Source organism: Equus asinus, chromosome 5 (assembly GCF_041296235.1).
Source record: "Equus asinus isolate D_3611 breed Donkey chromosome 5, EquAss-T2T_v2, whole genome shotgun sequence".
In the NCBI taxonomy this organism is placed as follows: Eukaryota; Metazoa; Chordata; class Mammalia; order Perissodactyla; family Equidae; genus Equus; species Equus asinus.
This window is the reverse complement of record NC_091794.1, coordinates 96531961-96551366: the sequence shown is the minus strand read 5'-3', so window position 1 is coordinate 96551366 and position 19406 is coordinate 96531961. Positions and strand designations below refer to the sequence as shown.

Here is a 19406-nt window from a genome sequence, read left to right as displayed (position 1 = left end):
AAAACCCAAAAAAGTTCATAGAATGTACGACACCAGAGTGAACCCTAATGTAACCCAGGGACTTTGGGTGATAATGATGTGTCAGTGTAGGCTCACTGATTATAACAAATGTTCCATTCTGGCATGGGATGGTGATAGTGAGGGAGGTTGCGTGTATGTGGAGCAAGGGGATATATGGGAACTCTGTACTTTCCACTCAATTGTGCTGTGAAACTAAAACTGCTCTAAAAAATGAAGTCTATTTTTTTTAAATGTTTTTTTTTCTTTTGAGGAAGATTAGCCCTGAGCTAACTACTGCCAATCCTCCTCTTTTTGCTGAGGAAGACTGGCCCTGAGCTAACATCTGTGCCCATCTTCCTGTACTTTATACATGGGACGCCTACCACAGCATGGCTTGCCAAGTGGTGCCGTGTCCGCACCCGGGATCTGAGAAGCAGAACGTGTGAACTTAACCGCTGCACCACCGGGCCAGCCCCTATTTTTTTAGTAAAGAAAAGGAAAGGAAAAAAACAAAGAGAAGGGTGTCCTCTGCCACACCTTTCTCCTGGCTAGAAGGCATTAGTGATGTCTGGAGCTGAGGCAGCCATCTTGGACCATGAGGTAGAAGCCATGTGTTGTGGATGGTGGTATAACAAGGTAGTAGCCTTGTCTCTGATGATTGGGGAGCCACCCTATCAGCCCTGGACTACTTATCTGCAGACTTCTTTTATATGAAAGAGAAATACATATCTTATTTGAGCCACTGTTATGCTGGGTATTCTGACACTTGTAGCTGAACTAGCTCTAACTGGTACAGGCAGGCAGGTCACTCTAATCATCCAAAAACTGTCCCTGATGCCCTTGTCAGACATATATCAGGAAATGGTTTCCCAGCAAGATACCATCCTGGCCCATACTGCTCTTAGCAACCAAGGCTCACACAGCTATTCACTCATTCAGCTCGTTATTGAGTGCCTGCTATGTGTTCACTCCCTGAGATAATAAAAGACAATCTCAGCTCTCAGGGACATCACCATGGAAGGGAAGAAAGAGCCAAGCAGATACTTGTAACGCAATGTGATTAGGGCTTTAATAGAAGAGAGACAAGGCCTGGGAGCCCAGGGGAGGCAGAGCCGTGTCTGCTTAGGAGGAAGAGGGACAGCTTTAAGCTGTGATGCTTGACTGTGGGCACTGGGCAGGCAGAAAAGAGACTGAGAGACTGCACTGTGGGCGGGGGCGGCGGTGGGGGAGCACGTGGTCTGAGTGGCAGGGTTGCTAGAGGAGGGAAGCTTCCTCGGGGAAGAATGGGCAAGGAGAGGAATACCGTTTACTCCTCCTTTCATTCCTTCATTTCAACAAGCATCTCGAGGTGCCTAGGTTAGCTGGGCACGGCCCCTTCCTTCAAGAGGCTCACAGACATATAAACACGCAACCCGAAGGGGGCACAAAGAGGGGAGAATTCTGAGCACCCTTTTCTCAAGAAAATATCTGAAAATCATTCACACTGGGGTATAAAAGACTGATAACATCTGTGATATAATGGGGCAAAGAGTTAAGCTAACGAAATGTAGTTTAAGGAGGAAGTTCCGATCATAGCCTGGGGAGGGGAGGCATCTGGGGAAAGGCAGAGAGGTTCCCAGAGTTCCTGCAATGATGCTAGCATAGCACAATGAGTCACAAGCTGAGATTCTAACCCCCGTCTCCCCCAAACGATCTCCCCGGGGGACCCCAGCCCAGCCAGTTCTCCAAACTGCCTCTTCTTTAAAATGAGAGAAAAATAGTAGAACATGGGGGGAAAAAATTCTCCACTTAACTCAGAGTTACTGTGAGGCTGACCTGGGAGCGCAGCCACCGCGGCCTGTGCCAAGGCTTGAGGCATTTGGAAAATCTGAATGTGATTCTCCCTGTGCTTTGTTTTCTGCCTGTGGATGAGATCAGCCCTCGTGCCCTGAGCCCGAGACAGGGCAGGTGAGAAAAAACAAGTCCGCCTCTGGCTTCAGGTGGTCCATTTAATCCCGAGTGGTCAGGGATTCTCAAAGCGGGGCGCCTGAGCCAGCAGCATCAGCATCACCCAGAAGCTTGTTAGAAACACAAATTCTTCAGCTGGATCAGAAACTCTGGGTGGGGCCAGCAGTCTGTGTTTTAACAAGCCCTCCAGCTGATTCTGACGCAGCTAAGGTCCCGGAATGGCTGGTCTAATTTTACCTTCAGAGACGCAGTAAGTCATCTTTGCTAAAAGTATGGGGCTGGCTCCAAACGACCTAGCTTTGAATTCCAGCTCCATTAGGTACTTGCTATGTGACCTCTCTGTGTCTCAATTTCCCCATTCATGAAATGAAGATGATAATAGTTTCCACCACATAGGGTTGTTGGGGAGATGAAATGAATTCTCATAGGTAAAGTGCTTAGAACACTATTATTTGGTAGCTAATAATGTCATCTATTTCAAAATTGAACTGAATTTGGTTTAGGAATTTTTTGACTTCCCTTGAGCTAATTAAAGATAGCCCTCCCCCACCTGCACCCCCACCCCACTGTGATCCTGCTTGGCAAGCTGTGAGAACCATAGGTGTGGAGGAACCACAGTGAAACTTCAGCCCCCGGCAGTCTCAGAGTGCAGACATTCCATGTCCTGGGTGGCCGCTCTGTGCTGGGCACGTTACTCGTCACCCCCCCGCCACTGTATGAGGTAAGCATCACCATTTGCCTTCTATAGATGTGTGCCAGGGACAAAGCAACACGTCCAGGTATGTACAGGTCACATAATGCTGAACAACGGCAGAGTCGTAATTTAAACCCAGGTCTGGCCAGATCCGGGGCCAATGTGCTTTCCTTCCACCGAGCTGTCCCACAAAGGCTAAGGGACACGGCTTCTTTGATCCTGATCTGCCTCTGAACTGAATCCCAACGCGGCCACCTCTGCCTCCACCTTCTCCCCTCACCATCCCCTCAGATGGGGAAGCCACAGAGGAAGAGCTGCCCAAAGAAACAAGGTTGACAGCAGTGGTAGAGCCCCAATTCCAAATACTCCAAGCCTACTGAAGAGAAAGTAGATTTGTATGAGTTGTTGGCCTGAAGAGGAGTCCCAGGACTGAGAGGTGGAAGTTAGGCAGACAGAAACAGATGTCAGCTCAAACCGAGGAAGGAGTTCTTCCTCTTCCTCAAACAGAGGAAGAATAAGTGACCCCTATAGGGAGTGAGCTCCCCATCACTAGAAGTATTCAAGGACATCAGGGGGTAGAGCATGATTCAGGCACTGGATTTTGGATCAGTAGTGATGGCCATTTAGATTTATCTCAAAGCTAAGAGTCAGCGGCTCCATGCAAGAGCCTGGGCAGGCACAGGGCAAAGGCAGGTGAAACATGAGGGCATCAGGGACATGTCTGAACTTGGAAAACCAACTGAAGTCCTTCAGGCAGCCTTGCCTGGCTAGTTCCAGCTGGCGGCACTGCCTTTTATGTCCTCTACCCGACCCCAAACACACACACACACACAGCGTGCTGGCTCCCTGGTTCGTGTTCTCTGCAGGCAGAAGACCACAGATGGCAGCACTAGGGCCATGCCCAGCTGCCCTGCTTGGAAGGGCCTTCTGCATGCCCCTCTCCTGGGTCAAGATTCATCAATAGGACCCATTCTTCATTCCTGTGAGTCCTCAGAGCCAGCTGTGGTAACCATGGCAACTCAGCCAAGAGGGCAGAGCAGCTAAAGCTAAGGCCTTGGGAGCTGCAGATTAAATTATACCATTAGACATTCACTCCTTTGGATGAATATGCGGCATAGGCACTGCTTTTGTGGCATCCCATGACCACTGCAGCCATCGTTAATCAATCACAGTATTTTCCCCACTAACCCTGGGTTGGTTCATCATTCTGCTAAGACAGCTCTTCAGGTAGCCTCTACCAACTAAACTAGACTTGGCACAGAGATGAAAACCATTTTCTATCTTTGCTTTGGACCGTGATGTTGACCCCTGAGAGGCTAAATCACAGAATATTGAAGATAATCTAACACTCCCTCCTCATTTTACAGGTTGCAAAGAAGGCTCAGCTGAGTTTCTTGCCCTGGGTCTCATTGGAAACGCAAACAAACTAGGGAAAGAATACAAACCCAAACGTGTACAGGGCTTTACAGTTTGTAAAGCAGTTGGCATCCACCCTTTAAGACCCACAGCATCCTAATGAGGCAGTCATTGCTTTTGCTCCCATCTGACTGATGAATCAATGAGGCTCAGAGAGGTAAAGAAAGTTGCCTGAGCTCACACAGCCAGCAAGTGGTGGAGATAGACCTGGGACTCAGACTTTAGACTCTGACTCCCTTGTTCATTCCAGTCCATGGGCCCCAGATCCTGGGGGCCCATGGAGTTACTACCAGGCCCCTATGAAGCCACACTTACAGTACACACTAAAGACCAATAAGAAACGTCTCACAAATTAGCCTGACCACATCCCAAACATGTATGCAGCTCTCATGATCAATAAGACACTGAAATCTTTAAAAGCATTCTTGAATTCTTGATAGTATTTTGTCCTTTTTCATATTTCTCAATCAATCAATCAATCAATCAATATGAAAAGTACAGCTGTTGAGGGAAGGTCAGTGAAACTCTGACACTGAAAAGGGGTCCTCCGGTGAGCTGGCGGGGTCCTGGCTCCTTTGCTCTTGGACTCTGATGTCCACATGAAGATTAGATTATCTGCACTACATTTAAACACGAAAATTAAAATACAATACTTTAATGAGCAAATTAAGTTATCCTTAAAACACTTCATGAAATGATATATAAAATGCTAAAACCCCCCGAAAACCTGGGACTTCTCATTTCTAGATCCAACTACCAATTTAAGGAAAGTGCAGAAGATGGAGAATCTTGTTAAACCACACCTGGGGATGCGGCAATGGGCTGTCAGACGGTGTGAAACTACAGAACAAGCCTCGTGGTTTCGCTAACAAGGGGACCGCAAAAAAACAAAACCACAAACGATGGCAGGGGAATCTTACGAGACTCAAAATGCACATCAACAAATGGTAATGTGCGGACTTTTCTTGAATCCTGCTTTTTAAAAAAATAAACTATAAAAGAGGTTAGACAATTATCAGACAACTAGAAATCTGAAAACTAGATAACTGATGATTCAGGGATTATTGTTGATGTTTTGGGGTACAATAATGGTATCATAGTTATGCAAACAAGAAAGGGGTCCTTACTATTTAGAGATCCATATAGAAATATTTAAAGATGAAATGTCTTGATGTTTAGAATTTGCTTCAAAATAAGATGAGACTCAAGAAAGTTGGTGGGGGTGTGGACAGGACAGGACTGGGTTATGAGTAAATGGGGGTTCATCATTCTGTTCCGGCGACTATTATAAATTCTCCATAATGAGACAAAAGGGAGGGCTAATAGATGAGAAAATAAGATTGGCAAAATATGAATAGCTGCTGAAGCTGAGTAAGGCTACTTTTGTGTATGTTTGAAAATTTCTATAATACAAAGTTAATAAAAGAAAACAAGAAGTTCTCATATTCAGCAAAGTTGGAGCCACTGCCCCAAGGTACCTGGAACTAGTCCTTGACACCTTAGGACACTGAGCTGGCCCCTTTCAACGGACAGTGCACGGCTTTCAACAAGAGGGATGGATGGGAGAGAGTGGGGTCTGGGAAAAGTGGGCCTGAGGGCCAGGGGCTCAGGAGCAATGGAGGGCAAGGCCCAGGCGGGAAGGGGTTAAGGTTGATCTGCTGGCTAAAGGCGGCCACCAAGCTCCAGGCCTAATTACGAAGAGGGCACATGGTGGAAAGAACAAGACGCAGAATGAGGAGACCTGGGTTCTATTCTGGACTCAGTCCTTACCAGCTCTGAGACCCTGAGCAAGTCCCCAGCGTCTCTAGCGGAATTTGGACCTGCAAAATGGGAATGACAGTCACTGCTGCTCAGCCACCTCCCACTGAGAATCGAATCACAGAAAGATGGAGGTTTGTAGCTGTGCAAAGGAGAGCTGTCCTGTTCACGTCATGTTCGAAGTTCGCCTTTTCTCACCCACCTGCCCAACCGCCAGATCCAGAGGAAGGCAGGGAGCCCCCCAGGGCCCCTCCTGGGTGTCCAGCAAGGAAGAGGAAAGGGTGGGACCGAGAAGTATTCTCTGGCATCACACCTTAGGGCAATCCCAGCTCGCTCCACTCCCTTAATAGCGCCTGCTCGGAATCTCAGATCTGCAAACCTGCCCCTCTCCACCCTGATGCGCAGAGGGAGGGGCTGGGGAAGGTCTCTAACAGGGTCACTGGCACGCAGTAGGAGCTCATCCGCACACACTGAGTGCCTGGCTGTACCCAGGCCCGGTGCAGGTGCTGGGGAGAGAGGGATGCCAGGATCTACCCTCAAGGTGCTCACAGCCCAGTCGGGGAGCCAGAAGGTAGACAAGGACATTGTCTAAGGGCTCAGGCGGCCTTGGTGAGCCTGGAGCAGAAGAGAAGCCCGTGTGGGGGCACAGAGGAGGAGCACCCACCCCACCCTGGGATGAAGTGATGCTTCATCAGAAAGTCAAAAAATGAAGACATTGGTGGAGCAAAGTAGGACAGGGGAAGAAGATTCTAAGCGAGGAGAGGTGCCCCTGCAAAGCCCCTGGTAGGAGCGCTCGGCACATTTGGGGAACAGCCAGGAGTCTCCCGGAGCAGGCAGGTGCCAGGGCCAGTGGGGAAGTGGCGAGCAGTGAGCCTCGAGCCAAGAAGGGCCGGGAAGGGGCCGCTGGGAGACCATGCTCACGATAACGAGAGCCGGCCGGTGCTTCTCTATCAGTACCACGTACCAGGCTTTATTCTAAGCACCTGACACACTATGTATTAGTTCATGTATTCCTTCCAACAACCCCAGGAGGTTCTACAGATGAGGAAACTGAGGCCCAGGGAACTTATGCCGTATGCCTAGGCTCACACAACTAGTAAGTGGTGGAACCAAGACTCAAACCCAGGGTGTCAGGCTCCAGAGTCCATGCCTTTAACCAAAACCTCTAGGTTTTATCCCACAAGTGATGGGGAGATCCTGCAGGGTTCTGCACAAGAGCCGAGTGGCCTGATAAATTCTCCTGGTAGAAAGACCAACTCTGGGGCTCGGCTGCAGGCCCACGCCCAAGCGGGAGAAAGGGGGTGTAGCCTCGTCCCCCAGGCACGACAGGGTGACTGGGGAGCACAGCCCGGCCCAAAGCTGATCACACAACAGGAAGGACTCGGATTCCCAGCTCCCGGGAGGAGTGTCCAGGACGAATCCAGACACCACTTCCTGAGTGCCTGCTTTGGGGCAGACGTGTTATTTAAATCATTTACTCCTCCCAACAACCCTGTGAGGTAGTTATTATCTTCCCCATTTTACAGACGAGGAAACTGAGGCAACTGGCTCAAGGTCACTCCAGGAAGCGCGGAGCCCTCTGCCTCCAGAGACTTCGCTCTCTAGCACATGACAGCAGGCCACAAGGTGAGTCCCGCCTCGCTGAGCCCCAGGTGGCTCTGGAAGGACTGCTGTGAAGATGAAATCAGGTCGTTTCTTTCCTAATGGTGGATGTCAGCCTCTAGAGAGGCCACGCAGAAATGTTTTGGGGGAAGGAAGGGTGCTGAATTTTAGGCCTGCCTCTGCCATTAGCCCCTCTGTGTCCCTCTGAGCAAATTCCTTCCTCCCTCTGTGCCTCAGTTTCCTCATCCATACCATTTAGAGCTGATGGACAGGACCTCCAAATCCCCTCCCAGGTCGATGCTCTGGGACTCAGAGTCGAGATGAACGGTACCCTGCAAGGCTGCTCCAACCTCGGCCGCCAGCAGGAGCAAAAGTCTCCAGTGGTTTTCATCTGGATCAGCCCCACGCCTGTTCCAGGCTGGGGCAGTCAGAAGGAGGTGTCTGCGGATGGCAGGGTTCTTCCCAGGCCCGCTCTGCATCGCCCATGTGGAAGGGGCCCCCAGCCCTGCCTGCTCACTCGCAGCCCCTGCAGTGGCTGCACTGCAAGGCCTGGGGGCCAGGGCCCGGGGCCAGCCCCTGTTCTGCCCAGCCCCCTTCTCTGCCTGGGCTGAATCCTCATCTGGAACGAAGGGGTTGGGCGGTGACATGGAAGGCTCCTGCCAGCTCTGACATTTATTATTTCAGGATCCCTCAGCCTCTTGCTGTTTTCCTTCCTGCGCTGCTGGAGCCTGTGACTGGCCATGCGCCCCCTTGGTTGGGCCCCCGCAGACATCTCCCCAGCCCGGGAGCCTGTCCAGCCTTGCCAGCTTGGCCTCACCAGCTGCCCCTTGCAGGGTGCTGGGAAGCGGGGAAGAAAAGGGGTTGCAGGAAGGGAGCCGCACCCTTGACGTACGCTGAGGCCTCTGCAAACCCCAAGTTTCCTGGCTGGGATTTTTCTCGGGAGACTGCTCGGCAGGATGAGCTAAGAGAGCAAGAACTCTGCCGGCCTGACTGCCGAAGATTCCCGTCCGACTCCTGGCCCCAAGCCCTGAATTCCGCCCAACCCTGGGGAGAGCCCGGCCTGCCCTCCGGGACAGACAGCAGAGGGTCCCACGCCTCCCATCCTCTGGGTTCCTTGTTGGCCTGGACAAACCCCTCCCTGCCCCCAACTTGGGCTTGATATCCATCACTAATCCTTTAAACCCCAGCCCTAACCGATGCTTTGCAATTTCCTTACTATGCCTGTTTCCAGCCGCCAGACCTCTGCGCACACTGCTCACACTGCCTGGAGAGCCCTTCCCCCATTCTGCCTGTGAACACTTCATCTTTCCAGACTCAGCCTACAGGTCACCCCTCCCTGCACAACAGAACTCATCCCTCCTGCCTTCATGCCGCCCTGCGCCCATTCCAGGCTTTCTCAGGGCACTCATGGCCCTTACTGACCATGCATCTGACTTCTCTACAAGGCTGAAAACTCTAGAAGGGCAGGGATTGGTTCCTTTGCCTTTGTATCCACAGCACCCAGCTCAGGGCCTGGTCCCTATGTAGCAATAAACGTTTGTGGGATGAATGAATGAGTAAATGAATGAATGGATATCAGCAGGGCCCTATGGGAACACAGAAAAGGCAGGAGGGGTTAAGAACTCTGGCTTTTACGTCACATTGTTCTGAGGTCCAAATTCTGGTTCCAATACTCTTAGCTGTGTGACCTGGGGCAAGTGATTTAGTTTCTCTGAGCCTCCATTTCCCTATCTGTCAAATGGGATACTATCTCATGGCATCTATCTCATAGCACTGAATGCGATCAGGCATTTAAGCACCTAGCCCAGTGCCTGGCATACAAGGAGGGCTGCGTGGTAGTTATCCCACCAGCAAACATCTTCTCGGTATTCCTAGGCCCTGAGAAACACATCCCCAGGCTGCCCAGGGTGATCACCTGGAGCGCTAAAAAAAAAATAAGGGTGCCAGAGCGACTTCAGACCTGTTCAATCAGAGTCCCTGGAGAGGGCAGGGGAGAGTCAGGCACCGCCTGGGGTGTGACAGGTTAGGCACCCCCCAAGTGCTTGGAACCGTCCGAGTCCAAACCCTCGCTCTGCTAGCAGAGTTGCCAGATTTGGCAAAAATAAATACAGGACAGCAGTAATATTTGAATTTCAGGTAATCAATGCACAGTGTTTTAGTATCAGTGTGCCCCAAATATTGCACAGGCATCCTGTGTGCTATTTGGCAGCCCTGCTTACGAAGCTATTTCATCTCCCTGTGCCTTCACTTCCTTGTGGGGATTACATGAGTTAATATATGGAGAATGCTTACAGCACTGCCTGGTGTGTTTGCTATTCCTATTTATTTTGCTTTTAAAGCAACCCAGACGACACGGGCGAACCTTGAAAACATTCTGCTCACTGAGAGAAGCCAGACACAAAAGGCCACATATTGTAGGATTCCACCGATATGAAATGTCTGGAATAGGCAGATCCATAGAGACAGAAAGTTGCCAGGGGAGTAATGAGCACAGGGTTTCTTTCTGGGGTGAGAGGAATGTTCTGGAATTAGAAATGGTGACAATTGCACAACACTGTGAATAAAGACCACTTGAATTGTACATGTTAAAATGGTTAAATGGTGAATTTTATGTTATATGAATTTTATCTCAATTAAAGAAAAATCTACCTAAAAGCAACCCAGGGGATTGTAACATGCAGCCAGGACTGAGAACTGCATAGGCTTCTCAACAAGTGTTTGATGAAGAAATAAATGGCTGGAAGAGAGCAAAGGGCAGAGCTGAGGGCAGAACCTGCCTCATCCAGATCTAGGCTGAGCTATTCATCCCCGGACACCTGCCAGGTACACAGATTCCCGTTCTGCTCTCGTGCCGGGACTGCACAGACAATTTCAGGGCTCACTCATAGTTATTACTTCATCCCTGTTGCCAATATCTCCCCCTTTTCTCTGTGTGTTTCCTGATCGCTTTAACTGTCCCATGTGCAGGTGTAGTTGTGTTTTTAGTGAAAGGGAATTTTTAAAAATCATTAAGTATGTTATGTGCCAGGTACATGCTATATGCTTTATACGTAATCCCCTTGTACAACCCCAGAAGATAGTTATCATCACCCCTGATTTACAGATGGAGAAGCTGAGATTCAGAAAGGGTAAGTCATTTGCCCGAGGTCACACAGCCAATAGAAATTCAAACCCAGGTCTGTCTGACTTCACTTATAGACTCTCTCCACAGACCTCAGCCATGTCCTGTGTGCTGTGGGTTGTCAATCATCTTTTCATGGGCATGAGTCCTCCTTTCCAGATGGAGGCCTTGCCTTGTCATCTTCATGCCCTCAGAACCTGCCATCCTGCCTTTGTACACAGCAGGTGTTCAATAAATGGAGTTGAAGGGATTACTAACCTAAGTGGGCGTGTAAGAGCTCACCATCATAGTTCTCACCTTCACTGCACATCAGAGTCACCCCGGGGAGCTTCTGAAGCACGCTTGCCCAGGCCTCGCCCCTGGGAGATTCTGATTCAGTGAGTCTGGGTGGAGCCCGCAGCATGTGAAGTTCTTGAAAGCTCAGTCAAGGTCAAAACCCAGCTGAGCTAGAGAACCTTTAGCAGCTGTTCCCGCTTGGCCTCCCGCACCCTCCACGGTGACGCCCAATCACAACGTTCCCAGGACAAAGGGAGCCCAGGGCCCGGCCCCAGAGTCTGGGGAACTCACTGTCCCTCACGGGCCTCACCGTCTCCTGTGCTCTGGCTGCAACCAGGTCCACCAAAGGGACCTTCCAGCAATAACGTCTGTCTGAGGACTACACCTCCAAACTGCCTTCGGGGAAAGCATTTTCCTTCTGCTCTGACCTAAAGTTCCAGTTTCTCTCCCCAAACCTGCCTGTGTCACCTCGGTGGCTAGAAACAGCAGAAGCCAGGCAAGGAAGTGAGCAGGAAAGACTGAAATTTGGAGAGGGGAGGAGACTCCGAGAGACTGGGCTGGAGACTGACGAGCGCAGGAAGGCCCTTGGCCCTGTGCAGAGTCAGCCTGCTCTGGGAAGGGGCCGGGCCCAGGCCGGGCGGGTTCTAAGCTGGAAAACCCTCTGGGCCCAGGTCCCTAGCCACCATCCCTGGTCTCTGCTCCCCATCTCAGGAGAACTTCTCATCTGACCCCTCCTCTACCAGTCCAGGCCGGTGTGAAGGGGAAAACAGCACTAAACCTATTCTTAAGGTCATCAATGACCTCCAGGCTGCCAACGCCAGGGTCACGTCTCACTCATTTCTCACTTTACCTCTGGACAGCTAGGCAGCGTCTGACGAGCTGAGCACTGCTCCCTCCTCAAAACATCCCTCTCCTGGCTTCTGAGGCGCTGTACTCTCTTGATTTCCCTCCTTCCTCATGGGTGGCTCCTTCTCAGTCTCCTTTATTAACTACTCTTCCATCCTACTCTCTCAATCCTGAAGCTCCCCAAAGCTTGGGCCCCGGCCCTCTCCACTCCTCTCCCTGGGTGACCTTTTCCGTTCCCACAGCTTTAAACAGCAGCTAATGCAGTGAATACACATGTGGTTCATGGGCCACCTGCACGAGCATCTCCTGGGCTGCTGGTTCGAATGAAGATTCCCAGACACCTTCTGCACGCTAGCAAACCTGCTGTCAAGGACGTCTGTCATCTTTCGCCAGTCTGGCATCTGAACTTCCTTCGTCTGGGAAATTACTTGCTGCACAAGGCTTGGCAGAGCTTGCTTCCTATAAAAGCTAAGAAAACCAAGTTCTTACTTTTCAGCCTCCCTTGCAGCTAGGGTACAGTTGTACAAGCTAGGTTCGACCAATCAGAGGCACTCATTGCAGACTTGGAACCAGGAGCAGAGAGAGTGGAAGATCCGTCCTTATGCTGGTGGCAACAGCAGTGAAGGGGCCCAGTCTCCAGGGGACAGTGGCATTTAGTGCAGGGCAGCAGTGTCCTCGCCAAACTGGCTCAGCAGAATGATTCTGGCTGAGATCCTGCCTGCTGCCTCGCTCCAGGTCTCCAGCTTCCCAGACATTCTGTGAACTACTGCATATTCCCTTTCAATGAACTCCTTTTCTGTTTAAATCAGCTCAGGTTGGTTTCTGTTACTTGCAATAAGAAGCCTAAAGAAGACACAGCTACTGAATCAGACTCTCTGGGAATGATGCCAGGTGATTCTCACACAGAGGCAACTTTGAAACCCACTATCTCGATGCTGACGGCTCTCCAATGTGTATCTCCAGCTCCTTTGATTTCCAGACTCACATATCCAACTGCCTTCTTGACATCTCCACTTGGATGTCTCAAAGACCCATAAGATATACAAACAGAATTCTTTTTTTTTGAGGAAGATTAACCCTGAGCTAACATCTGCTGCTAATCCTCCTCTTTTTGCTGAGGAAGACTGGCCCTGAGCTAACCTCTGTGCCCATCTTCCTCTACTTTATATGTGGGATGCCCACCACAGCATGGCTTGCCAAGCACTGTCATGTCCGCACCCGGGATCCAAACCAGCGAACCCCAGGCCGCCAAAGCGGAATGTGCCCACTTAACTGCTGCACCCCCAGGCCGACCCCACAAACAGAATTCTTGACTTTCCCCAAACCTGTTCCTCTCCCAGATTTCCCCTTCTTAGGAAGGGTCAATGGCACTCTTCCATTAGAACTTGGGAACCACTCCTCACATGCACTCCATCAACAAATCTTGATGTTACTACTTATAAAATACTTCTAGAATCTGCCCACTTCTCTCCTCCCCCAGTCACGGCCCTGTCCACACCACCATCATCTCTTCCATGAACAACTACAACAGCCTCCTTGGGTCCCCTCCCACTCCCCTCCAAAGGAGTCTCCACCCAGCAGTTGATATGATCTTTCTAAAATATAAACTGAATCACATTGCTTGACTGCAAACTAAGTAAAATCCAAACTTGCTGCTGGGGCCTCGAAGCTTGAATATGATCTAGCCCCTGCCTACCTCCCCAAACTTCCTCAGTGGAAGGCATCACTCTTCCATTTGTCCATCGCTGTCTATCCCCTGGCCTCCCTTCAGTGTCACAAATACTTTAGGTTCTTTACTGCCACAGGGCCTTTGCCCAAGCTGTTCCCTCCATCTGGAGAACCCTCACACCATTATTTTCTATTAATGCTTCTTTCTAGTTTTCTTTTATTTATTTGTTATTCAACCAATATTTCTGAGCGCCTACTATTGTGCTATGGTAAATACTAGGCATACAAGATGAGATAGATTCTGTTCTCATGGAAGTCAAAAGCTATTGAGAAATCAGATTTTAATAAAATAATTATACAAATAAATGTAAAATTTTTCTATGGTGTGCACTGCAAAGGAGAGAGATACCGTGCTGTTAGGGAGAAATGAGCTGGACTGAAAGTGGAGAGGCACGTCAGGAGGCCACTGCGGTGCTCCCGGGCAGAGGTGATGGTGGCTTGGACTGGAGACGAAGGAAAGTGGGTAGACTGCAGAGACGCTGGGAAGGTAAAGCTCATGACCCTTGGTGATGCAGCGTGCACGCGGAGGTGCGAGATCTCTGGCTTATGTAACAGAAGAGAGGGAGGTACCCCTCACTGAGAAGGGAACAGTGGAGGGGCCAGCCTCATCCGTTCCTTAGGTGACAGGATTGGGTCCACTGGTCCCCCTTGCTCAGCAAAAACCTCAAAAGCCCAAAGGCCCTCCAAGTCCTGTTGCACCCCCTTAGCTCTCCAATCCATCTTTTTAATTCCCCTGCACCTGAGCTTTCCAAACTGGGATTCATCCGCGCCTGGATAATCAGGGAGGCACAGTGCCTCTCCCTGGAGCCGAGATTGTGCCAAATGAAGAGAAATTGGTGTGGACATGTCGGGGGGGGGTCACTTTCCAGGCCCTGCCCCTCTTCTCGAGAAGTACCCCCTCCCACAGTGTAGGTCTCTGTGGCCATGTTTACCCTGCCTGCGTCTATCGCTCCACGACCTCTGCTGATGAAACCAGGGGTGGAGACCCAGCTTCTGGAACCAATCCAGAAGCTGGGCTGGGCCAGCAGCCTCTCTGCCAGGAACTTGGAAGTGGGACACAAGACTGGCTTGGTCACCTTCAGAGGCTGGACCAGTGGGGTCACGTGAATGTGGGGGCTGAAGCTGCCTGTCTTCCCCAGAAGACTCTGTGATGCCCTTTGGGGCCTGTGTGATGACAAGGGAGCAAACTTTTCAGATGTGCAAAGAGGAAGGCAAAAGGTGGTGAGAAGGACGAAGCAGCTGCTTTTGTCCCTGACGACTTCCCAGCCTCCAGTAAGGCCCTGGTGAGGTCTACTAGTTACTGCTCTTCGGTCCCCTCAGGCACCTCTAATTCCTTAAAGCAAATTTCCCTTCAACATAAACAAGCTTGAGAGGGTTTATCTTTCTTGCAAACAAATAAGCCCTAAGATGACATAATTTTTATCATTTTTTGTAAAACAAAAATTTTATTATTTTTTGTAAAACAATTATAGACATAGGACGAAGCAGAATGTAAAATTGACAAGAATATTAAGGATTAAGAATGAAATTCTTGGGGCCGGCCCGGTGGCGTAGTGGTTAAGTTTGGCGTGCTCTGGCTCAGCTGCCCAGGGTTCACAGGTTCAGACATACACCGCTCATCAAGCCATGCTGTGGCAGCGACCCACATACCAAATAGAGGAAAGATCGGCACAGATGTTAGCTCAGGGACTTGCAAGTCCCTCAAATCACCAGAAAAAAAAAAAAAAACGAAAAAAAGAACAAAATTCTTCTTCTAAAACAAGATTCAAAGAAGGAAAAGTCACAAAGGAAAAGATAAATTTGATTCCCATAAAACTTCAAAGCATGCATTATAAGACATGATACGAATTGAGGTAAGCATTCTCCTAACCACTCCCCCTTGCTGATAGTAGACTTTCTCTGAGGACCCACAGTGGGAAGCACACACATTGCCACAGCAGTTACCTCTGGGGAGAACACAGGGTTTGTGAAACACGGTCACAGGTGGCTTTAGTCTTTTCTGTTACATTTTTAAAATGTTAATTAAAAATTATGATGTCCTACGTGTAAGTAAAACTTCATTAAATTTCAAAAAAATATATATAATACACAAGCCTTTGAATATCCCCTCCTTGTGGAGGACTGCTTCATCCAAGATTCATCAGGAGACAGAAGTTCACTAGTAGTTTGAGACACACGATACAGCAGGAATTCTCAGCACTGGTCAAGACGGCTTACTTGGTTCCTGAATATGTTCTCTTCCTACCCGTCTCCAAATTCACTCACTTGTCCTCTCCACTTAACGGAGTTCTTTCCCCCTTCAAGACCCATCTGGAAGTGTCACTGCCTCCAGGAAGCTCTCCCTGACTGCATTCGTCTTCACTGCGCCCTCCCTCCCCTGCTCCACTGGCCCCTTATGGCACTGATCTCACCTTTCTCTACCTTTCTCTGGGTACTCGAGACAGACTCCTGGGGTTCCTACTCATCTCCCTAAGATAGGCTACCTCTCCCCAACCAGCCTGCAAACCAGAGCAGCATCTTTCTGTGCTTGGTGCCTAGGACAGAGATGGCATGGAGAACTGGACAGATCACAGGTTAGAGTTAGACTGACCCACTCTGTGACACAAAGCAACTGCCTTAACCTCCCTGGACCCATTTTCACCTGTGTTATTGTGAATATCAATGAGATGATGGATGCAAAGGGGCCCAGGAGAGGAGGAAGGCTGAGAGAATGATTATCTGTCTTAATACCCCCTTATATTTGTACAGTGTTTCACAATCAAAAAGAAAGAACTTAACGACCCAGAGAGGAAAGCAAGGAGGGATTATTAGACCCATTTTATGGGTGAAATAACTGAGGTTCAGAGAAGTTACACAGGGAGACAGGCAGCTGGACTGTAGAAAGAAAGGGAATAGGACCAGGGGTTAGAACCTGTGGGTGGAAATGCCAATTCTTCCTCTTCCCAGCTATGGGAGCGTGGACAAGCCCCCTGCACTCTCTGGACAAGAGTTTCCCCATCTTAAAGGAGGGAGTTCCTAGGTGAGCTCTCTCTTAAAGGGTCCCTCAGCACTGACACTCAAGTTTCCCGTGACTTGCCCCGGGTCCTTCCTAGCAGGACTGCAAAAAAGGGCTGCAAGTCCCAGGACAGAGTCCCTAGCTACTCCCAGGAAACCAGCTGGGACTGGAAGACGTGCCTTAAGAACAGTTGCATTTTGATTCAGCCAAACGGAGCTTCAGGCCCGGGGGGGGGGGGTTAGTCATGCCCAGAACTGTGGGGGTGGGGGGTGTCAGCATGAAACTACATGTAAATATAAACATGAATGCAAAACCAAACAGGAAACTCAGGAAAGTCCAATCCAAAGGTCAGATTCTAACTTCTGGGGCAGTGAATTCAATGCTGAGGAGAAAAGCTGTGTTTGGGTCCTACAGCATTCCTGCTGCAAAACTGAACTCCTGCATGCACCAAACCAAAGTCCCAAAGGCAAAGGAGGCCCAGTTTTGTCTGGCCTCAACTGGGGCAAAGCTGAGCCCTGACCAGAGCCGGCCACGGCCTCCAGACCCCTTCCAAGGGCACCCCCAGCCCTGCCGGCACACACAAGCGCTTACACACAGCAAGCCGGGCAAGGCCAGATGCATGGGCACAGATGGGCATTTCTGTCCCTGGAGAAGGGTTCAGAGCACAGCCCCTTCTGCTCCTGCTCTGATTTCACATTTTAATGAACACACAGAGAAGGGTGAACAGTGGAAGCCCTAAAGATGCTGATGGCACTGAACTCTTCCAGGTCACGAAACTTGAGGCCACGAAGACAAACCTCAGGAAGCTCTCGTTCCTCAGGATGAGTCTGCGGCAGCTTCCCTGGGAGCCTCCACCTGCATGGGTGGTGGCCTCCAAGCTACTAGTGCTGCCCAAGGAAGAAAGCCAAAGGTCATCGGCAGCTTATTTTAATCAAAGCATGCACTTCTACGAGGTGCAAAGCACCAGGCTAGGCTCTGTGAGTGAAATGAGAACCAGAGAGACCTCATCTCTGTCTAAAGAGGTCCGTCAATGAACCTGGTAGTCATTCTATTTACCAAGATGCATGCTTTACACACGTTGCCTCATGTAATACCACAGCCCTGTGAGGTAAACATTAGCATCCCCATTTTACAGATGCCAAAAGCGGGGCTCCAACAGATCAGGTCACATGCCCAAGCTCACACAGCTGGCAAACTGCAGAGCCAGCATCTGAATACAGGGAGGCCTGCTGCACTGTCCACGCTCTTTCCACAGTCCTCTATCACTCCTACAAAGCGATACACACACACACTCTGGGATGGGAGTTCAGCCTGCCAGAGGAGAGGAGAAGGAGAGATCTCGCACGACAGTGGCCCAGGGTATTATATCTGCCACCCAGTAGGTGGTCAATACTCTTACAGCGAAGAATGGAAGGCGAGAGCCGCTGCTGAGGTCCAAAATGCCACCCCAATTCAGGGCATCCTCCAAAAGGGAACTACAAAAACACAGATTCTCTCTTGCCCCAAAGCCGCACAGTGTCTGCCCCAGAAGATTCCCTGCAGAGGAGGCCCGGGAACGTGCGGCAGGTCCGGGGAAGAGGAACAAACTCCAGCAAGCAGGGGAATGGGGTGGGGCGGCCTGCAAGGGCGAAAGAAAAGGCCTGGGACGCGTTGCTGGGAAAGACAAAGAGGGGAGGGGAGGGGAGAGGAGACGGTAAACTCGCCAACAGCCTGGCCAAGGTGAACCCCGGCTCCTGGCGCCTTCTCGGTCGCATTCATTCCACAAACGCCGGCCAAATCTCAGAACCAGCAGCCAGGGGGAGGGGGCCTCCCTGCAGCCAGGGAGAAGTAAGTTCAGGACCGAGGCGGGAAGGCCTGCTTCCCAGAAGGGGAGTGACTTGGGGGGTAAGCTTGTGGGGCTCTGAAGACGAAAATCCAGACAGATGCAGCGAGGCGCTGAGCAAACACATGAGACGGGGCAGGTCACCAAGAGGACTGGGGGTGTGTCCCCGGACCTGTGAAGCCTGTCATCGAGGTGACCTCGAGGTCCCCCCAAACGGTCCCTCCGGCCCTCCCCCTGCCTCGACGGCGAGAATGCTGATGTTCGCGATGCACTCGGTTCTCCCAGATCTCGGGAGGGGGCAGGTTTCTAGGTAGCGGTGAGGGCCATCGCAGCTCCGGTTACGCCTGTTAAGGTCCAGGAGAGGCCCTGCCGGGACCCCGAACCCTCCCGCCCCAGCCCCCTCACCTCCTCCCGCGCCAGCGCCGCCCCCCGGCACCGGGGCATCTTGGCGGCGAAGGCAGCGGCCCCGGCCGGGGAGCTGAGGTCCTCCGCGGTGACGGCCAGGAACTCGGCAACGCTGAGCTGCTCGGGCATTGCGGGCGCGGGGCCGGGTCGCCTGGGCTGCAGGAGAGGGGCGCGGGGGGCGCTCGCTGCACCGCGCTGGGCCGACCTCACCGCCGGCCGCGCTCGCCGTCCGGGCCTCCGCACGCCCCGCCCCGCCGCCCCGCCGCCCCGCCGCCCCGCCCCTGCCTGCGCCCGCCACAGCCCTGTGCCCTCGCGGCCGGGAGCCCCGAGCGTCCCCACCCCGCCTCGGCCTTCCAGCCACTCTCCGCACCTTAGCCTGGACCGCCAGCCTCAGCCCCTTCTCTGGGCCCCACGGCCCCGCCCCGCGGCTCCCAGCCCAAGAGAGCTCCGCCCCGCCCCCTTCTCTGGGCTCCTCGGCCCCGCCCCCCGGCTCCCAGACCCTCAGAGCTCCGCCCCGGCCCCTTCTCAGGGCCCCACCTCGGCCCCGCCCCGCGGCTCCCAGCCCCTCAGAGCTCCGCCCCGCCCCCTTCTCTGGGCTCCTCGGCCCCGCCCCCGGCTCCCAGCCCCTGAGAGCTCCGCCCCGCCCCCTTCTCTGGGCTCCTCGGCCCCGCCCTCGGCTCCCAGCCCCTCAGAGCTCCGCCCCCGGCCCGCTTCTCTGGGCTCCTCGGCCCCGCCCCCGGCTCCCAGCCCCTCAGAGCTCCGCCCCCGGCCCGCTTCTCTGGGCTCCTCGGCCCCG

The 19406-nt window shown here is 51.8% G+C and overlaps 1 protein-coding gene across 3 annotated transcripts in view; it reads right to left on the bottom strand.

The window, feature by feature from the left end:
- ASAP3 (ArfGAP with SH3 domain, ankyrin repeat and PH domain 3) overlaps positions 1 to 19079 on the bottom strand; it is a 44520-nt gene extending 25441 nt beyond the window's left edge. Inside the window, exons 1-2 of one of the 3 annotated variants that reach the window (XM_070510711.1) lie at positions 18981 to 19079; positions 18611 to 18766 (exon numbers count right to left, since the gene is read on the bottom strand). In XM_070510711.1, coding sequence (XP_070366812.1) covers positions 18611 to 18739 — 129 coding nt within the window. In that variant the 5' untranslated portion in view covers positions 18740 to 18766; positions 18981 to 19079. Of the gene's footprint in view, positions 1 to 7669; positions 7691 to 7748; positions 7889 to 18610; positions 18767 to 18980 lie in introns of those variants that run through there. The other 2 variants (XM_070510712.1, XM_070510714.1) reach the window with 2 other exon arrangements.
- Between the last annotated feature and the right edge of the window lie 327 nt (positions 19080 to 19406).